The sequence below is a fragment of the Bombina bombina genome, chromosome 1 (assembly GCF_027579735.1).
Source record: "Bombina bombina isolate aBomBom1 chromosome 1, aBomBom1.pri, whole genome shotgun sequence".
NCBI classification, from domain to species: Eukaryota; Metazoa; Chordata; class Amphibia; order Anura; family Bombinatoridae; genus Bombina; species Bombina bombina.
In genome coordinates this window covers 1,183,248,564-1,183,269,412 of record NC_069499.1, presented here as the reverse complement: position 1 = coordinate 1,183,269,412, position 20,849 = coordinate 1,183,248,564, and the positions used below count along the sequence as shown (strand labels likewise).

Below are 20,849 nucleotides of genomic sequence, written 5' to 3'. Positions count from 1 at the left end.
TTTTAAATAGGAATAATTTTATTTAGACTTATTTAAATTAGATTTAAGTTAGGTGGTGTTAGGGTTAGTGTTAGACTTAGGTTTAGGGGTTAATACATTTAATATAGTGGTGGCGGTGTAGGGGTGGCGGTGTAGGGGGGGCAGATTAGGGGTTAATAAATTTAATGTAGGTGGCGGCGGTGTAGGGGGGGGCAGATTAGGGGTTAATAAATATAATGTAGGTGGCGGTGAGCTCCGGGAGCGGTGGTTTAGGGGTTAAACACTTTATTTAGTTGCGGCGGGGTCCGGGAGCGGCAGGATAGGGGTTAATAACTTTATGTAGGTGGTGGCGGTATAGGGGGCGGCAGATTAGGGGTTAATATGTATAATGTAGGTGGCGGTGGGCTCTGGGAGCGGCGGTTTAGGGGTTAATACATTTACTAGAGTTGCGGTGGGCTCCGGGAGCGGCGGTTTAGGGGTTAATACATTTATTAGAGTTGAGGTGGGCTCCGGGAGTGGCGGGATAGGGGTAAAACAGTATAGTATAGTGTGGGTGTCAGGGTACCAAGAAAGCTGTAAAAAAAACCAAGAGCAGCGAGATCGATGACTGTTCGTTAACAACAGTCTGCTGCTCATCACACCGTACTTGGTGCGTGGCTTTTTGACAGCTTTTTTGATAATTTTGTATAACGTATTCAGGTCCGCGGCCGTGATGTTAGGCGAGCGTATTGGTGCCGTCGAATGCAGGTAAGTTGACGGCTTGATAAATAGAGGCCATAGTATTTTAAATCACAGACCAGCAGCATCCAAAGAGATAGCTAATATAGCATCTGATTGGTTGTACAGGCAACCCCTATGCTTTGTTTAAAAAAGGGATCTGGCACACTGGTGTGCAGGTCTCACAACATATATGCGTATGCAACTGAAAACCAGTAATAACTTTTAATAGAAGCATTTTACTAGTGGAAGTATATTGTAAAAACACTTCTATTTCAAACTGAAATGCACCCATGCACATTTTAATTTGCAGACATTTCTGTGTTTTAATGTCCCTTTAAAGTTAACTGGCTTCTTCTGTGATCAAAGAAAAATCTCTACAATGTTTATGATATTCTATGAAGCTACGGGAGGATATTTTTCAAATGTTGAGTGAAAAAAACACATAAGATGAACACAGCAACTGGAGAGATTTTTCTATGTAAGGAGTACTTTGAATTTGTTGACACTATAAGCCACTGTGTTATCCTGTACAGACTGGCTACCGTGTCCAATAAGACCTGCTGTCTGTGGCAAAAGGCAAACTATTTGTTCTGTGGAATCTTTAGGTCTCTATCCATTTGTCATCATGTCAGTAATGTGCCCGACATGATGACAAATGTGCAACTGTGTGGGCAGGAAAATACTTAAAGGGACATTGCACACTAGATTTTTCTTAGCATAAATGTTTTGTAGATTACCCATTTATATAGCACATCTGGGGGTGTTTTTGTAACAATGTGTAGTTTTGCTTATTGTTTAATAACATTGTGGTGCTGATCTTCGGGCTCCTAACCAAGCCCCAAATTATCAGATATAGACTGAAGTCTACAGATGTCTTCTTGCGCCTGTTTGTGTAATCTGTCTTTTCATATGCATGGGAGGAGGAGGAGGTGTCTGCTGTTCCTGCTTTCCCAGCCCCTTTCACTAGGTGTCCCAGCCTAACCTCATAAACAGGGCTAAACTGGGAGCTTCTAAATAGGTTTTTAAAAGGACTGAATTTTTAGATCAGTATCTGTGCATATTCTTCTTTATAGTATTGTATATTACAAGCAGTTATATGAAAATGTACGTACACTGTCCCTTTAATATCTAATAGGCCCTTTCACTTTCTGTCACTGTGTTTCCCTTTTAGTGTGATTTGCACAGAACATGTCCATTATAGCCCATACCGTATCTGTGACACCCTGTAGAGGACAGACAGACAGACTGCATCAAACAGGTCTCTCCTGCCAATGAGTCATACTGCTACAGAGGGATCTTTACTATCGTTGTGATATTTACTTTTACATAGTGCCAGATGGACTTTTTTCCTCAGCTCTGCTGCAGTCGCTCTCCCAACTGGTTCTTTTACTAGCCCAGCAGAGATAACCTCATGAGTTAAGGTGTGACAGTCTGGAGGGATTTCCTGTAGAGGTGGGGGCTCTGTTGCAATCTACAAAGAGATAAATGTTGATCAGTGCTTCCATGGTTTCTTTTTCAGCTTGCTTGGTGCATGAAATACATGTAAGCATGTTTGTGCCCTGTCTTTCTATAAAATGTCCCACCTGACAAATAAGCAAACATATCTCTGTTGTGAATATCAATTGCTGGGAGCAATTGAAAAGAGTGTACTTACATAGCACTCAGCAGCACAAATTTTAACTAGCTAGGTACCATAGGTGAAGAAGCCCATGAAAGGCAAGTTAAAACTTAACTTTTATTAACTCTATTAAAAAATAAAATTCTAAAAAATATCAGCCAGTGTGACCGAGAGCGAAAGTGATTTCAAGGGGGTAAGATTACCTCCCAAATCGCAATATGTTTAATATGAATACCCCTGTATGATCTCCTAAGGTAATACCCTTAATACAAAAGGGAGTAATACAAATGTACCTCTTAAATCTGTTGGTTAAGGTGTGAGTCAATATCACAATAAGAATACCCCTGCTATTATTCTTTATCTGAGTCAGGGGATGTCAAAAGTAAAGTCACACCTTCCAAAATAAATGAATTAGGTACAGTTGTCTCTGGGAGATGTGAGCTTCCAACAATTTAGTATAATTAAATTTGGTATAGGGTACCGGGATAGATAGGGTGCTCTTATTATTTGCCAGTCAATTAATGATTACTAGTGAGATTTCTATTATCCTTTTATTTGTCTAGCATGATATAGTGTCCTGGTATAGCTAGGATTATTGTGTGGGTGGTACTGAAAATACAGTAATCAATTAATAAAGCCTCCAGGATGTGTTGACTCTAACAGTATCCACGCTGTTGCAACAAATTAACGTTATATTGGGGTAAACTATCTGGAGAATTAAGTAGTTCACAGAAATAGAATAATTATATGGTTCCAGAAAATAGCTTCGATTTTACCCTAGTTGTTTTGGTCTCATTCATATATAGGAAACTGTTGTGGTATTAGCCAAAACTGCCTTCAGAATCAATAATTCTTATGTGGTAAGTCAATCCCCAATAGTAATACACAAGGATCAATACCCCAAACTTGTTCTGGTAATATATTGTTGACTATTGTAGTGTAATAACATTGAGAGGTGCTTGGTGTGACATACTTGGGTATAGTAAGACTTCAAGGACACTTGCACATTAAGTGCGTATCAATCCCTGTGGGTTTATTGATTGGAAGGTAACCTTTGACAAAGCCGTTCTAGGCGAAACATGTCAGGGCTACAGGAGATTACCTCTCCTTTTTAAACTAAACAGCAGTGTGACTTGTTGAGCGAATGCTTTATTAGAATTTAATTTAAACCTGTATGTATGTGAGAGTGCTTGGTTGAAACTTATTTACGCTTTAGACAACCCAAGAATTGATTTGACCTAAGTATCCCTACAACTACTATCTCCCAGCGGCAGCTAAGATATTAGAGTTACCGGGGGGAAAGGGAGAAAAACAATTTAAAGCAAATTAATAGCCAGGATTCAAAACCGCTAACTATATACCAGCAGAAACCCATTTATACTTAGTTTTATACTGGTCTGCTTATACTGCTATTTCCAATTTAAGAAAAGGAACGAGCAGTTCCCTTCATACATACCAGACAACTGCACTATTAGTTACAAATAGAGCGTACCCACAGAAATTACAAGTCGGGGAAATTAATTAATGTATTCTACGATAAATATTTAAAGTTGCTTTCCCAGCGATATTACTGTGCTAATTATAATAACAACAACAACAATATATTCAATCTAACAGTGACAATAGCACAAGTCGCGGGACGGTCTTTTGACACTAAGTGCAAGATATCTGTTAAATCAACACACTCGAGACAACAAAAGCACTAAGATGTCTGTGTATTATCTACATTAGCAACGTACTTTGTAAGACCGAATGAGTCAGTATATATAACCAATCAGATCAGATTAAGGGAAATACTGGTTTTATAGGAATAGCGGTCCATTGCTACAAATAGCTCCTAGGGTAATCATATAATTTTACCTTCCAATCAATAAACCCACAGGGATTGATACGCACTTAATGTGCAAGTGTCCTTGAAGTCTTACTATACCCAAGTATGTCACACCAAGCACCTCTCAATGTTATTACACTACAATAGTCAACAATATATTACCAGAACAAGTTTGGGGTATTGATCCTTGTGTATTACTATTGGGGATTGACTTACCACATAAGAATTATTGATTCTGAAGGCAGTTTTGGCTAATACCACAACAGTGTCCTATATATGAATGAGACCAAAACAACTAGGGTAAAATCGAAGCTATTTTCTGGAACCATATAATTATTCTATTTCTGTGAACTACTTAATTCTCCAGATAGTTTACCCCAATATAACGTTAATTTGTTGCAACAGCGTGGATACTGTTAGAGTCAACACATCCTGGAGGCTTTATTAATTGATTACTGTATTTTCAGTACCACCCACACAATAATCCTAGCTATACCAGGACACTATATCATGCTAGACAAATAAAAGGATAATAGGAATCTCACTAGTAATCATTAATTGACTGGCAAATAATAAGAGCACCCTATCTATCCCGGTACCCTATACCAAATTTAATTATACTAAATTGTTGGAAGCTCACATCTCCCAGAGACAACTGTACCTAATTCATTTATTTTGGAAGGTGTGACTTTACTTTTGACATCCCCTGACTCAGATAAAGAATAATAGCAGGGGTATTCTTATTGTGATATTGACTCACACCTTAACCAACAGATTTAAGAGGTACATTTGTATTACTCCCTTTGTATTAAGGGTATTACCTTAGGAGATCATACAGGGGTATTCATATTAAACATATTGCGATTTGGGAGGTAATCTTACCCCCTTGAAATCACTTTCGCTCTCGGTCACACTGGCTGATATTTTTTAGAATTTTATTTTTTAATAGAGTTAATAAAAGTTAAGTTTTAACTTGCCTTTCATGGGCTTCTTCACCTATGGTACCTAGCTAGTTAAAATTTGTGCTGCTGAGTGCTATGTAAGTACACTCTTTTCAATTGCTCCCAGCAATTGATATTTTCTAGTTGTTCTCTTTAAGTGTACAGCACCTAAGTTCCTAAGTATATCTAGATTGTCTCTAACAATATAATTAATATATATGAGAGATACTAATACTAATAAGAACGCAGCACCAGTAGTGCCGTCGTCCTCTCTTTCCCTTGTAACATATATCTCTGTTGTGAGCCTTCGTATTGCTGTCTCTACTACATGCTTCTATTTGCACTTACCTTCAGACATAAGGGTCGTTTGTGTGTGCGGATCCAAGGGTGCCACCCATTCAGCATGTGCAATAACATACAGCAGGAGCTCCATATGTCTAGGCTCACGTCACACGGATCCCCCCGCACGATCTCTGGAGCCATATGGGTCTCAGTGCCAGGGACAGAGTCTGCTGCAGTTTTAGGAAAGGAATGAAAAGTCAGATTGATATACTTACTACTTTCTATACAACATTGCTACTTTTTCCTATGCATCTGCAAATATGGTCACCTCTGCACACTATCACATATGTAATCAACAATTAAAGGGGTGCCACATGGCATAACCAGGTTACTTCTGGAAACTAAAGACTTTATGTATTTGATTTTAGACCTTACCCATTTATTTTTCAGACATTCAGCATTTTCATATAGATTATTTATTACACATTTCATCTCATAATATTTCCTTTTTTCCCCTTTTTTACAACAAGAGCACCATATTTGACTATTTGTTAGTTATCTTTGATTTACATTATCACATATGATTGTAAAAGAAGAAGTGTCTACGTTTATGAAGGTGAACTAAACTAAAGAGCAGGCTGCATAGCTTTGATGATAAAAGCCAAGATGCTTTTATCCATAAAGGGACAGTGAATGCCTTGTAATAAGACGTTGTTATTGTGCTATAGAATATAGAATATCAATCAAGTCTAAACAAGTTTTAAAACAAACATCTTGTTTGCTGCAATTTTTTTCAGTTGCCAAACTCCACCCACCACTTGCTTCACCAGGAAGCTGTAAACAAGGCTAGCAACATGTTTTTTCTGTTAAAGCCAACTAGAGAACAATATGTAGCAGGGTTAGCCTTGATAAGTCTGAATGTTGCTTTTTCAGCTTTGAGAAAAAATAACAAGCCCCCTGCCACACACTACTTTCAGAGCTAAATTACATGAAACACGGGTAAATGAAATAATGAAAGTATATTGCAAAGCTGTTTTACTATGCATAGCATAAAAAATAATGGTGTTTACTATCCTTTTTAAAATGAGAAAGGTTATAAAAATAGTATAGTCCGTTCTTTGTTCTTTGTACCCATTCTGTTTTATAATGTTTTGTAGATCAAAAGTGGTGCATATGATGATGATGACGATGATGTGAGTGGAGCCACAAAATACATTGATGCATGACTGTACCATAAGGGGACTTAATGTTTATATAGATTATTTAGCCATTTAAACTAAATTAAGGGTGAACATGAAATAACTTTAAAAATGCTTTGCTAGTTGTGTGCGCTGTTGAAAGAGGAAGATTTACAGTGATCTGTATTATCTCTTAGACTTTAGGCTGTGTATACTGTGTAAACAGGAGATTGCAAAGTGAACTACATTACCCAGAAGCCCTCAAGAGAATGAGCATGAATTCACTAACACACTTGTGTCACTGAGAGGACTGCAGATGAACACAATTGTTTTAAATGTATAGATTTAAAAGGACACAACACTAAAAACATTTCATGCACCCCCTCTTATCATGGGTGCTGCCATTATGGAACCTAGGTTACACTGCAGGAGGTAACTGAAGGAGAGTGGCTGCATATGTGCAAAAGGTCAGGACTGGAATGTAGTGAAAGGCAGATTTCAACATGGTGGCACCCATGACTAAAGGGAGGTGGGGAATAATACTTTAAAATGCATAGTATTGAGGTTAAGTGTTTAATGTCCCTTTAAAAGGAATCTTGTAAGTGAATTGCAATTGTTTCTGAATCTGCCACTCACCAGCCTGATATTATAACCCCTTCTTCTCTGCTGTTCACTATTAAAAAAAAAAATCCTAAGAATTACAACCCTTAAAAAAAACTTGAAATTGTGTATCAACTTTCTCCCTCCTGTATACAAATGAAGTATCTCTTTGTATATTTTATATAGACTGGGTACCACTTTACACAAAACTAAATTGAAAATGTTCTACTTAAATAATATCCTGGATTTTTCTGTACTGTACACAATATCTGCAGACTCTGTGTATTAATAGGTGTCCGTCTGCATTTAAGTGATAAATACCAGTCAGTAGCTGCTTCTTGGAACCACTATGAGGTAGGTGCACAGAATGTCCAAAATCGCACAGGTACACCTTGTCACGCCCCCTTCTGCTAGAGCACATTATCAGCTGGAAACAATGAATAAAAGTTTATAAAGATAGGGAGAGGCAAGAGAAAAAAGACATAAGGGAAAAGTAAGTTAGTGAGGGAATAGGGTTAGGGGAAGTGATATTTATGTTGTGAGAGGAAAAGAGAGAGAAATTAGATGAAAGAGGAGGGAGTACGTGAAGAATTGACAAAGTAAAAGAAAGCCGTGTCAAAGGAAGGGTTAAGAGGGGATGATAGGAATTAATGAGAGTGGAATCTGGGAGAAGCAGAAAGAAATACCTTTAATATCACCATGCACAATGTTTGCAGCATGGATATGTGTTAGGGCATCAAGTACTTGTCCCAGGTAGTGCAAAGCCCTGTCCTCTGGTAGGTAGCCAACCCTTTTGATTAACTGCCCCACAGACCCTCCTGAAACATAAAGATAACACATTATATATTTCCCCACTATAGGAGGAGAGAGACATGGGGAGGACAGATGGGGTGCTGACAGGGGTCTAGTCTGGAAGAGAGCCAGACATGCTTGATCATATGGGACAGGTCTCACTTGAAGGGGATAAGAATGTCTGAGGCTAAATCAATATAATCTGGAGCTATACATCTGTGCTGCAGCCATTCAAGCCCTTCCCTAACCATGTACCTTTCATTTGGTGCATTAACACGGTTATCCAGCACCCTTCTCGGATGGCCCCATACACTGGGGTGATATTTGGGGACAAGACACTAAGACAGCAGGTCAGTTCTTCAGACCGGAATTTGCTTACATGAATCTGAATAAAGAGGAAACAGAATTAAGAAACAGATTGGTTGTCTTCTTCCAACATTTCTCCTTCTCATGACTTCCATCTTCCCTCAATTTGACAATATCTCCTCATTTTTTATTCCAACCACTTTTTCTCTTCTTCCTCTATCTTTTTTTCCCACGGCCCTGTCTTCTAACCACTATTTTTAGTGCTTTTTCCTTAAAGGTACAGTCTAGTCAAAATTAAAGGGATAGTGAACCCAATTTTTTTCTTTCATGATTCAGATAGAGCATGCAATTTTAAGCAACTTTCTAATTTACTCCTATTATAATTTTTTTCGGCCTCCTGCTATCTTTCTTTGAAAAAACAGGAATGTTAGCTTACGAGCCGGCCCATCTTTGGTTCACCACATAGGTAGTGCTTGCTGATCGGTGGCTAAATGTACCCAACAACAGCAAGCACTATCCATGTTGCTGAACAAAAAATGGGCCTGCTTTCCTGCTTTTTCAAATAAAGATACCACGAGAATGAAGAAAAATTAATAGGAGTAAATTAGAAAGTTGCTTAAAATTGCATGCTCTATCTGAATCATGAAATAAAAAAATTTGGGTTCAGTATCCTTTTAAAATTTCATGATTCAGATAGGGCATATGTAATTTTAGGCAACTTTCCAATTTACTTTTATCATCAAATTTGCTTTGTTCTCTTGGTATTCTTTGATGAAAGCTAAACCTAGGTAGGCTCATGTGTTAATTTCTAAGCCCTTGAAAGCCTAAGGATGAAAGCATGGTACTCCCACCAATCAACGTAAATACCAAAGGAAAAACAATATCTAAGCTTATTTTTTTGAGGGTATAAAGGAAAAATAACCATTTAGAAAAGCATAGACCTTTTTTGCTCCCTTTCTCACCTTTTTAGCAGCAAAATTGAATCCTGTTTTCAGATCCTTAGCTGGAAACACATCGCCAAACGTGCCCACCCCTAAGACTGTTCCACACTTTTCCCAGTGGACACCCTCCCTGTACTCATAATCAACAGGTTTCAAGTCCTAAATAAGAACAAAACAAACAAGTATAAGAAAAGTGGAGGTTTGCGTGCTAAGCAACAAAGGTAAAGATAAATAAAGGAAATGAGAACAGAAACTAAGACACATAAGACATTTACATAGGATTGTACCTCATTGAGTAGGACTCCTTCATTGTCCCCTACATCCTTATCTTCAAATTTGTTTTTTCCAGGCCTTTGACCATGGTGCACAAGTTTCGTGGCTCCCCCATGCTCACACTGCCCCTCAATGCTTGCAAGGTCCATTCTTCCACAGAATGGGTCTCCGAGTCCATGCAAGGGCTGCTCAGCTTGAGGGAGCCCCCCTTTGGGCTGATGAGGTTTTCCCAGCCTAGGTCAAATGGTTCATCATACCCCAATCTTGAACAATCTCTGGGAGACGAGAGAAGGGTCAAGCCGATTTTCGAGAGGTAAATATGGTAACTGCTTATTGGCTCCAACATGGCATCTAAACTGACATGGACTGATGAGCTTATAGAGATCTTTTTTGACATCTTTGGGTGTCTGGTCCTCAAGATTTCTGTGCTCATTTATCGTACTATATTGTGTGCTGGAGGAGAAGTCTTTCTTCCCATCTGCAAGCCATATGCTGCTGTGTGCCAAGTAGGGATGGGATTCATCATCCTACAACCAGAGAAAAAGAGCAAGTTAAATGATATTAGTGAAGTGAGTGTCCGAGTAAGCATATACTGCCACAATAAAAGTGAAGCTATGGTTCACAGGAAAGAGCAAACATTATGACAAGATCAGACGGAAAGGTGAATGACAATATAGGTAAGACATGTTAAACATCTATCCTTTATCCTCCTCCTCTCTGTGTTTCATTATAACTGAATGGACAAATATCCCTGCTCCACAGATTCCTCCTTCATTTGCCACTGTATAGCAATACACATATGAACAGCTTCTAAGTCCCACAGTTCCCTTTATTCTGTTTTATTACTGGCTTAGATTTAAGGGGAGGTATCCAGCATCTTTAGGCTCAATAGGTGCACGCTATAAGGTTCTGCATTAACCCATATAAATGTATATCATCCAAGGAAGTAGCAGCACCGTTTGTTAACATATCAATAAAGTATTTATTAAAACATAGCCTTTAAACTTACATGTATTGGACAGAGCACGACTTTTTAAACACCTTTCTTCTCTTGGTATCCTTTGTTAAAGAATACTCCTAGGTGATCTCAGGAGCGTGCACGTGTCTTTAGCCATCTGGCAGCAGTGTGTGCAAGAATGTTTATAGCAATGTTATACATAGTTACAAACACAGCTACCATATAATGCTACAGGCACTCTATAACAACCGAGTTTGCAAAAATGCTTAATGTTATACATAGTTGCAAACACTTGCCTGATGGCTAAGGGCCTGTGCACGCTCCTGAGCTCAGCTAGGATTACTCTTTAACAAAGGATACCAGGAAAACTAAGAAAAAATAATAATAGAAGCAAACTGGTATTTTTTTAAAAAATTGCATGCTCTGACTCATGAAAGTTTAATTTTGACTTTTCAGTCACTTTAAGGAGTGGTGCTGTTACTTCCTTTGATGATTATTACTGGGTTAGATCAGGGCAACATTTTCTTTCTTAGAGTTCCCTCTTATCTGTGTCAGTCTCTGAGGCATTGGGGAAGATTCTACGTACTGCAGATCCCTTACTTCAAGGGACATTACAGCCAAAATTGGAATTCACATGGACGCATTTCAGTTTTGAATAGAAGCACTTTTGTAATATACGCTTATTAGCAAAAATGCTTCTAATAAAAGCTATAGCTGTTTCAAAAGTGTATTTAAGTATGCACCGTGCACCAGCATTTTAAACACAACACTTGTTCAGAGAGTCTAAAGTGCTTGTATCATCTGCTGGTAATGACTCAATTTGTTAATTGCTGACATGACACAAGCCCCACTGACACTATGAGCAGCTGCAGTATTTAAAATACTGGTGCACTGAGAATATCTTGCTATGCTTCACATGCACGTGCAGAGAAAAATGTTAACACTAAAACAGTGATAACTTTTACTAGAAGCATTTTTGCCAATACATGTGCACTACAAATATGTTTTTCATCTATGTGCATTTAAATTTTGACTGGAATGTCCCTTTAATGTCACCCAGTGAAGAAGGGACAAACTATATCCCGCTGCACTCGTTGGTCCTTGTCCCTGGGAGTGGAAATAACGTACTGTTGCGTGAGCTGTTTCCTGGCAGTTTTTGTGTCACTCAGTGTGGTGTTGTTAGTTAGTACCTGTACAGGGATAGGCAATCGACAGCCTTCTTCAGGAATCCTCTGTACCAGATGCGGTGGGCTACACGTACCACCGTTAACCGTTCTCTTCCTTTTTGTCTTCTTTCCTTTGCCCCTTCCAGTGTGAGTCCTCCAAGCAAACTTGCCTTCAGTAGAGTTTACTACATTGTTTGGGATATTCTCAAAGCTCTCTGGCAAGCTGTGGACAAATCAAAAAAAGCAAACTTGCAGTAGCTACATATTGGGAATTTATAACATGCAACACAAAAGGTCAACATTAATAACATATAAAAAGATAACAATATAAATATTTACTTTACACTAACAGAAATGGCTGTTTTTCTGCCAAAAACAGACACGAGAATGTTCCATTCTAGCTATCCTACAATTACCTGTATTGCTTGGAATGTGTAATATAGCGCTGGGGGTCCTGAGAACTGGGACAGATCTCCTGGTTATTTTCACCTGAAAAAGATATAAGGAGAGTCTAAATGGGAGGATGAAAAGAGGGTTTATGTGAACCAGTAGGAAGATCTACACTAAAGGATGAGATGAAATAATAGAAGAAGTCACATGCACAGCATGAGGAGCTTTTATGAGTGGTTATATGGAGTAATTGGAAGAGTTATATGGAGCACAATGAAAAGTTATAGGTCAAAATAAAACAAAGCAAAGAAAGAAGTTATAGGAAGAAGTTATATGGGACATTATGATAAATCAAAAGGAGAAGTTATAGACTTTATAGTGGAGCTTTATTTAGCACTATGAAACATTAGTAAAAGAAGCATGGGTATGTTATTTAGAGCAATGGTAAGAGTGTATACAATGCTATAGGAAAAGTAATAGAGAAAAGTACTCACACTCTGGCTGTGCTATGAATGATATTCCAGTAGCTAGACCCTCTCTTTCTTCTGTGGCTGTCCCTTTGTATAAGACTTGACTTAACTTGGTCCAAGGTACTTTCTTGTTCTGCAGAGGCTCCACGTGATTTGACTCGACGGGCTTCTTTTCTACGGTTCCTTCATTTTTATACACCTTGCCAGTATACTCCAGGGTCTGGTGTGAGTCTTCATGACAGTCTATAGCCATCTCTCACATTTGTATCAGTCTAAAACCGTAACAAAAAACAAGAATATCTTTATTTTAATCTTGAAGAGAAACACAAACCTATAAAACAACTCCTCAGAATATTTTGTTTCCAGTTACACATTCATATGTCTATATTTTACCATATACATATTCAAATTATTATATATATATATTTTTTAACTTGAAGTAGTACAGTTCCAGGGCTCACTTGTAAATAATCATGCACTTCCTGTTTGTTTCAAATTAAATTCAAACAGCTTTTAATAGAATAAATATTTGTAATATGTTGAACTGTTGCTATTTCATGTACTTGCTAAAACATTTTAATATGTTTCTGTAAGTTTCAACTGGAATTGTGTCATGAAGTGACAGGCCAGCTCATTCACAGGACATTCACCAATCATAGGACGACCTATGCCTCTAGACTACCACTAAAAATGTGCACAAGGTGCCAGTCTTGAAGGTTAAAAAAAGGTTAGCATAATCATCATTCCATGCAAAGTTAAATCAGTCTTTTGGATAGAAAATTGCAATTGTTCATTATGAAAAAATATATATCTTCATAAAACGGTTTGCTATTGAAGTACATGTCTGGGTACAGCTGATCTTTAAAGGGGCATTGTAGTCTAAAACTTTATCCCCTTTAAAGGGACATTGTATACCCATTTTTTCTTTGCATACATGCTTTGTAGATGATTTATATATCCCATAAAGTTTTTTTGTTTTTTTTAAATGTATAGTTTTGCTTATTTTTAAATAACATTGCTCTTATTTTCAGACTCCTAACCAAGCCCCGAAGTTTTAGGAGAATACTGACGTATTCCTCCTCCAGCTTGCTCCTGTTTGTATAAAGAGTCAAGGGGGAGTGTCTGTTATTTCCCACTTGCAGTGGGTGTTCCAGTAACCTTTTAAACAGAGCTAAACTGGAAGCTTCTAAGTAAGTTTTTAAACAGTTTCATACTAGATTTTTTTTTATCAGTATCTGTGCATATTATTCTTTATAGTAGTGTCTATTACATGCAGTTTTAGGAAAATTAGTGTATACTGTCCCTTTTATGTGATTCCAATGGTCCATTTTATCTGCTGGAGTGTATTTAATTGTTTGCAAACAGCTCCTTCATAATAATTTAGTTTTTTGAAATAGCTGATTTTCCCCCGTAGAAACGGCCACCTTTAATGAAAATATGAATAATAAAAGTATTCTCTGTAGAAAAGCTATGTAATCATGATATACAGGCACTAATTAATCTCCAATTGGTAGTTGGAGAGAGATTTTTATATCTGAAACAGCTTGTGCTCATTGACCACCTCCCAGCCGCAATTAGCATTTAAATACCTATTATGCTGTGTGCATAGACATAGATAACAGGTCTGCTTTACCTGCAGGCCAGGTCAACCCGTTTTTATCGGCATGTCCTTGAGAACAAAAAGTGTATGCTTTAATAGGCATAAACAGCTATTTCAAATACAAAAAACATGAAGGAACAGGTGACCATACATTAAATATTCTGCAGTAGGTATAACAAGTCCTTTGGAACACATTAAAGGGAAACACAATTTATAGTACAGTGTCCCTTTAAGGCCAGATTGCTCACTGGCTGATATTCCCACTGCTTTATTGAAGGAATATGACACAAGTATAACAAATATTTTTTACAGGCATATCTGTTTTACAAAAAAAAAAACATTTGTAGTCGCTACAAAGAAAAAAAACACTTTTGCATCCATTAAACAACACAATGACAAATTGTTGTTCAAGACTTCTTGTGGTAACAAACCACTAAACATGTATGAGTGTCTTGTTACATTTCCTTTTGTATTTTTTCATGCACCATTTGTTCCTCTTTTGATAAAAAGCAAGTGGGTTAGTGTACTGTGTACTCCTAGCAGGGAGCTGGTTGAGCGGGTTATATAGGGAGAGGAATGTCTGAATTTACTTCCTCATATTTTATCTGATGTGTAATGCTTTTTCTGCCACCAGAATATATAAAACAAAATGTATATATATATGATATAAACATACACATATAAATATATGGGATAAGGGACTCTGGATAATAATATACAAATCTGGTTGATGGAGCCTCACCTTTATGTGTCTGGTTTTAAACAGGGACTTAATCATACCAGTGTAATGCTGCTCAAGAAGCCTAACACTTGTTAGAACTGTACAGCATAATTGGTTATTGGTTCAGGTACCATGCACCAGCTTTGCTTTATAGCAATCAGAAACTTGTGCCATAACTTGTGGTTGGTAAAAAGATGAAAGTAAAAGGACGGGGCCAGATTACAAGTGGAGCACTAATAGTTACACGTGAGCGATAAGGGGTTGAAAGTAAACGCGATTGCGCTCAAGCTAGAATGATTACCGTGTCTTAAGAGCTCTGTTTCGAGAAACATGTCTATTTGTGTATATATATGTATTTATATGTAATTACAGATATATATATACACATTTAAACACATAAATACAAATGAACACATATATAGACATATATATAAGTGCATTGGAGCCCTTTGCATTTAAGTAGATGAAAATATGTACCAAAATACCATCAGATATATGTAAAAAACAGAATTTATGCTTACCTGATAAATTACTTTCTCCAACGGTGTGTCCGGTCCACGGCGTCATCCTTACTTGTGGGAATATCTCTTCCCCAACAGGAAATGGCAAAGAGTCCCAGCAAAGCTGGCCATATAGTCCCTCCTAGGCTCCGCCCACCCCAGTCATTCGACCGACGGACAGGAGGAAAAAATAGGAGAAACCATAGGGTGCCGTGGTGACTGTAGTTAGAGAAAATAATTCATCAAACCTGATTAAAAAACCAGGGCGGGCCGTGGACCGGACACACCGTTGGAGAAAGTAATTTATCAGGTAAGCATAAATTCTGTTTTCTCCAACATTGGTGTGTCCGGTCCACGGCGTCATCCTTACTTGTGGGAACCAATACCAAAGCTTTAGGACACGGATGAAGGGAGGGAGCAAATCAGGTTACCTAAACGGAAGGCACCACGGCTTGCAAAACCTTTCTCCCAAAAATAGCCTCCGAAGAAGCAAAAGTATCAAATTTGTAAAATTTGGCAAAAGTGTGCAGTGAAGACCAAGTCGCTGCCTTACATATCTGATCAACAGAAGCCCTCGTTCTTGAAGGCCCATGTGGAAGCCACAGCCCTAGTGGAGTGAGCTGTGATTCTTTCAGGAGGCTGCCGTCCGGCAGTCTCATAAGCCATCGGATGATGCTTTTAAGCCAAAAGGAAAGAGAGGTAGAAGTTGCTTTTTGACCTCTCCTTTTACCAGAATAGACGACAAACAGAGAAGATGTTTGTCTGAACTCTTTTGTGGCTTCTAAATAGAATTTTAGAGCACGGACTACATCTAAATTGTGTAGCAAACGTTCCTTCTTTGAAACTGGATTCGGACACAAAGAAGGTACAACTATCTCCTGGTTAATATTTTTGTTGGAAACAACCTTTGGAAGAAAACCAGGCTTAGTACGCAAAACAACCTTATCTGAATGGAACACCAGATAGGGCGGAGTACACTGCAGAGCAGATAACTCAGAAACTCTTCTAGCAGAAGAAATAGCAACCAAAAACAAAACTTTCCAAGATAACAACTTAATATCTATGGAATGTAAAGGGTTCAAACGGAACCCCTTGAAGAACTGAAAGAACTAGATTTAAACTCCAGGGAGGAGTCAAAGGTCTGTAAACAGGCTTGATCCTAACCAGAGCCTGAACAAATGCTTGAACATCTGGCACAGCTGCCAGTCGTTTGTGTAGTAAGACAGATAAAGCAGAAATCTGTCCTTTTAGAGAACTCGCAGATAATCCTTTATCCAAACCTTCTTGTAGAAAGGAAAGGATCTTAGGAATTTTTATCTTATTCCATGGGAATCCCTTGGATTCACAACAGCAGATATATATTTTCCATATTTTATGGTAAATTTTTCTAGTTACCGGTTTTCTGGCTTGAACCAGAGTGTCTATCACAGAATCTGAAAACCCACGCTTTGATAGAATCAAGCGTTCAATCTCCAAGTCGTCAGCTGGAGGGAGACCAGATTTGGATGTTCGAATGGACCCTGTACAAGAAGGTCCTGTCTCAAAGGTAGCTTCCATGGTGGAGCCGATGACATATTCACCAGATCTGCATACCAAGTCCTGCGTGGCCACGCAGGAGCTATCAAGATTACCGAGGCCCTCTCCTGCTTGATCCTGGCTACCAGCCTGGGAATGAGAGGAAACGGTGGAAACACATAAGCTAGGTTGAAGGTCCAAGGTGCTACTAGTGCATCCACTAGAGTCGCCTTGGCATCCCTGGATCTGGACCCGTAGCAAGGAACCTTGAAGTTCTGACGAGACGCCATCAGATCCATATCTGGAATGCCCCATAATTGCGTCAACTGGGCAAAGATCTCCGGGTGGAGTTCCCACTCCCCCGGATGGAATGTCTGACTCCTCAAGTAATCCGCTTCCCAGTTTTCCACACCTGGGATGTGGATCGCAGATAGGTGGCAGGAGTGATCCTCCGCCCATTGTATTATTTTGGTCACTTCTTTCATCGCCAGGGAACTCCTTGTTCCCCCCTGATGGTTGATATAAGCAACAGTCGTCATGTTGTCTGATTGGAATCTTATGAATCTGGCCTATGCTAGCTGAGGCCAAGCCCTGAGAGCATTGAATATCGCTCTTAGTTCCAGAATGTTTATCGGGAGAAGAGACTCTTCCCGAGACCATAGTCCCTGAGCTTTCAGGGATTCCCAGACCGCGCCCCAGCCCACTAGACTGGCGTCGGTCGTGACGATGACCCACTCTGGTCTGCGGAAGCTCATTCCCTGGGATAGGTGGTCCAGGGTTAGCCACCAACGGAGTGAATCTCTGGTCTTCTGATCTACTTGAATCACTGGAGACAAGTCTGTATAGTCCCCATTCCACTGTTTCAGCATGCACAGTTGTAATGGTCTTAGATGAATTTGCGCAAAAGGAACTATGTCCATTGCTGCAACCATCAACCCTACTACTTCCATGCACTGAGCTATGGAAGGACGTGGAACAGAATGAAGAACTTGACAAGCGCTTAGAAGTTTTGACTTTCTGACATCTGTCAGAAAGATCCTCATTTCTAAAGAATCTATTATTGTTCCCAAGAAGGGAACTCTTGTCGACGGAGACAGAGAACTTTTTTCTATGTTCACCTTCCATCCGTGAGATCTGAGATAGGCCAGAACGATGTCTGTATGAGCCTTTGCCTTTGAAAGGGACGACGCTTGTATTAGAATGTCGTCCAAGTATGGTACTACTGCAATGCCCCTCGGTCTTAGAACCGCTAGAAGGGACCCGAGTACCTTTGTGAAAATCCTTGGAGCAGTGGCTAACCCGAATGGGAGGGCCACAAACTGGTAATGTTTGTCCAGAAAGGCGAACCTTAGGAACTGATGATGTTCTTTGTGGATAGGAATATGTAGGTACGCATCCTTTAGATCCACGGTAGTCATAAATTGACCTTCCTGGATTGTAGGTAGAATCGTTCGAATGGTTTCCATTTTGAACGATGGTACTCTGAGAAATTTGTTTAGGATTTTTAAATCCAGAATTGGTCTGAAGGTTCCCTATTTTTTGGGAACTACGAACAGATTTGAGTAAAATCCCATTCCTTGTTCCGCCATTGGAACTGGGTGTATCACTCCCATCTTTAACAGGTCTTCTACACAATGTAAGAATGCCTGTCTCTTTATTTGGTTTGAGGATAAGTGAGACATGTGAAACCTTCCCCTTGGGGGTAGTTCCTTGAATTCCAGAAGATAACCCTGAGAAACTATTTCTAGCGTCCAGGGATCCTGAACATCTCTTGCCCAAGCCTGAGCAAAGAGAGAGAGTCTGCCCCCCACTAGATCCGGTCCCGGATCGGGGGCTACTCCTTCATGCTGTTTTGTTAGCAGCAGCAGGCTTCTTGGCCTGCTTACCCTTGTTCCAGCCTTGCATCGGTTTCCAGGCTGGTTTGGTCTGTGAAGCATTGCCCTCTTGCTTAGAGGATGCAGAATTAGAGGCCGGTCCGTTCCTGAAATTACGAAAGGAACGAAAATTAGACTTATTTTTGGCTTTGAAAGGCCTATCTTGTGGGAGGGCGTGGCCCTTTCCCCCAGTGATGTCTGAGATAATCTCTTTCAATTCTGGCCCAAAGAGAGTTTTACCCTTGAAGGGGATATTAAGCAATTTTGTCTTGGATGATACATCCGCTGACCAAGACTTTAGCCAAAGCGCTCTGCGCGCCACAATTGCAAACCCTGAATTTTTCGCCGCTAATCTAGCTAATTGCAAAGCGGCATCTAAAATAAAAGAATTAGCCAACTTAAGTGCGTGAACTCTGTCCATAACCTCCTCATATGGAGTTTCTCTACTGAGCGACTTTTCTAGTTCCTCGAACCAGAACCACGCTGCTGTAGTGACAGGAACAATGCACGAAATGGGTTGCAGAAGGTAACCTTGCTGTACAAAAATCTTTTTAAGCAAACCCTCCAATTTTTTATCCATAGGATCTTTGAAAGCACAATTATCCTCGATAGGAATAGTAGTGCGCTTGTTTAGAGTAGAAACTGCCCCCTCGACCTTAGGGACTGTCTGCCATAAGTCCTTTCTGGGGTCGACCATAGGAAATAATTTCTTAAATATAGGAGGGGGGACAAAAGGTATGCCGGGCTTCTCCCACTCCTTATTCACTATGTCCGCCACCCGCTTGGGTATGGGAAAAGCGTCGGGGTGCACCGGAACCTCTAGGAACTTGTCCATGTTGCATAATTTTTCTGGAATGACCAGGTTGTCACAATCATCCAGAGTAGATAACACCTCCTTAAGCAGTGCGCGGAGATGCTCTAATTTAAATTTAAATGTCACAACATCAGGTTCAGCCTGTTGAGAAATTTTTCCTGAATCTGAAATTTCCCCATCTGACAAAACCTCCCTCATGGCCCCTTCAGATTGGTGTGAGGGTATGACAGAGCAATTATCATCAGCGCCCTCCTGCTCTTCAGTGTTTAAAACAGAGCAATCACGCTTTCTCTGATATGCAGGCATTTTGGATAAAATATTTGCTATGGAGTTATCCATAACTGCCGTCAATTGTTGCATAGTAATAAGCATTGGCGCGCTAGAAGTACTAGGGGCCTCCTGCGTGGCCAAAACTGGTATAGACACAGAAGGAGATGATGTAGAACCATGTCTACTCCCTTCATCTGATGAATCATCTTGGGCAACTTCATTATCTGTGGCAGTACTGTCCTTACTTTGTTTGGACGCTATGGCACAATTATCACACAATTTTGAAGGGGGAGACACATTGACTTTCATACATATAGAACATAGCTTATCTGAAGGTACAGACATGTTAAACAGGCTTAAACTTGTCAATAAAGCACAAAAACCGTTTTAAAACAAAACCGTTACTGTCTCTTTAAATTTTAAACAGAGCACACTTTATTACTGAATATGTGAAAAAGTATGAAGGAATTGTTCAAAATTTACCAAAATTTCACCACAGTGTCTTAAAGCATACAAAGTATTGCACACCAATTTTCAGAGCTTTAACCCTTAAAATAACGAAACCGGAGCCGGTTACAGTTTTAACCCCTCTACAGTCCCAGCTACAGCCTTTGCTGCGACTTTACCAAACCCAGGGGGGAATACGATACCAAATGAAGCCTTCTAGGAACTTTTCCAACTACTTTCAGATCCTCACACATGCATCTGCATGTCTTGCTCTCAAAAGTAACTGCGCAATAATGGCGCGAAAATGAGGCTCAGCCTACAACTGGGAAGGCCCTTCCTGACTGGAAAAGGTGTCTAACACAGTGCCTGACGTTAAAAAAACGTTCCCCAAGTTTATAAGTGTGAATTACCAGCATAAACATGTATAAAATGCCCAAATGAAGCAATCGATTTTGCCCATAAAAGTGTCTACCAGTTTTATAGCCCATATTAAGCCCTTTATTCTGTTTGAGACTAAGAAAATGGCTTACCGGTCCCCATGAGGGGAAATGACAGCCTTCCAGCATTACACAGTCTTGTTAGAAATATGGCTAGTCATACCTTAAGCAGAAAAGTCTGCTAACTGTTTCCCCCCAACTGAAGTTACTTCATCTCAACAGTCCT

General features: G+C 39.5%; 1 protein-coding gene across 1 annotated transcript in view; it reads right to left on the bottom strand.

Annotated features, from left to right (window-relative positions):
- The window catches only part of MAP3K14 (mitogen-activated protein kinase kinase kinase 14), an 87,428-nt gene that overhangs the window by 7,496 nt on the left and 59,083 nt on the right, over positions 1 to 20,849 (bottom strand). The window contains 13 exon segments of the mRNA XM_053699802.1: positions 2,020 to 2,170; positions 5,438 to 5,601; positions 7,471 to 7,562; positions 7,564 to 7,576; positions 7,836 to 7,967; positions 8,197 to 8,326; positions 9,210 to 9,347; positions 9,476 to 9,522; positions 9,525 to 9,755; positions 9,757 to 9,988; positions 11,610 to 11,808; positions 12,002 to 12,074; positions 12,470 to 12,717. Coding sequence (XP_053555777.1) covers positions 2,020 to 2,170; positions 5,438 to 5,601; positions 7,471 to 7,562; positions 7,564 to 7,576; positions 7,836 to 7,967; positions 8,197 to 8,326; positions 9,210 to 9,347; positions 9,476 to 9,522; positions 9,525 to 9,755; positions 9,757 to 9,988; positions 11,610 to 11,808; positions 12,002 to 12,074; positions 12,470 to 12,698 — 1,831 coding nt within the window. The 5' untranslated portion in view covers positions 12,699 to 12,717.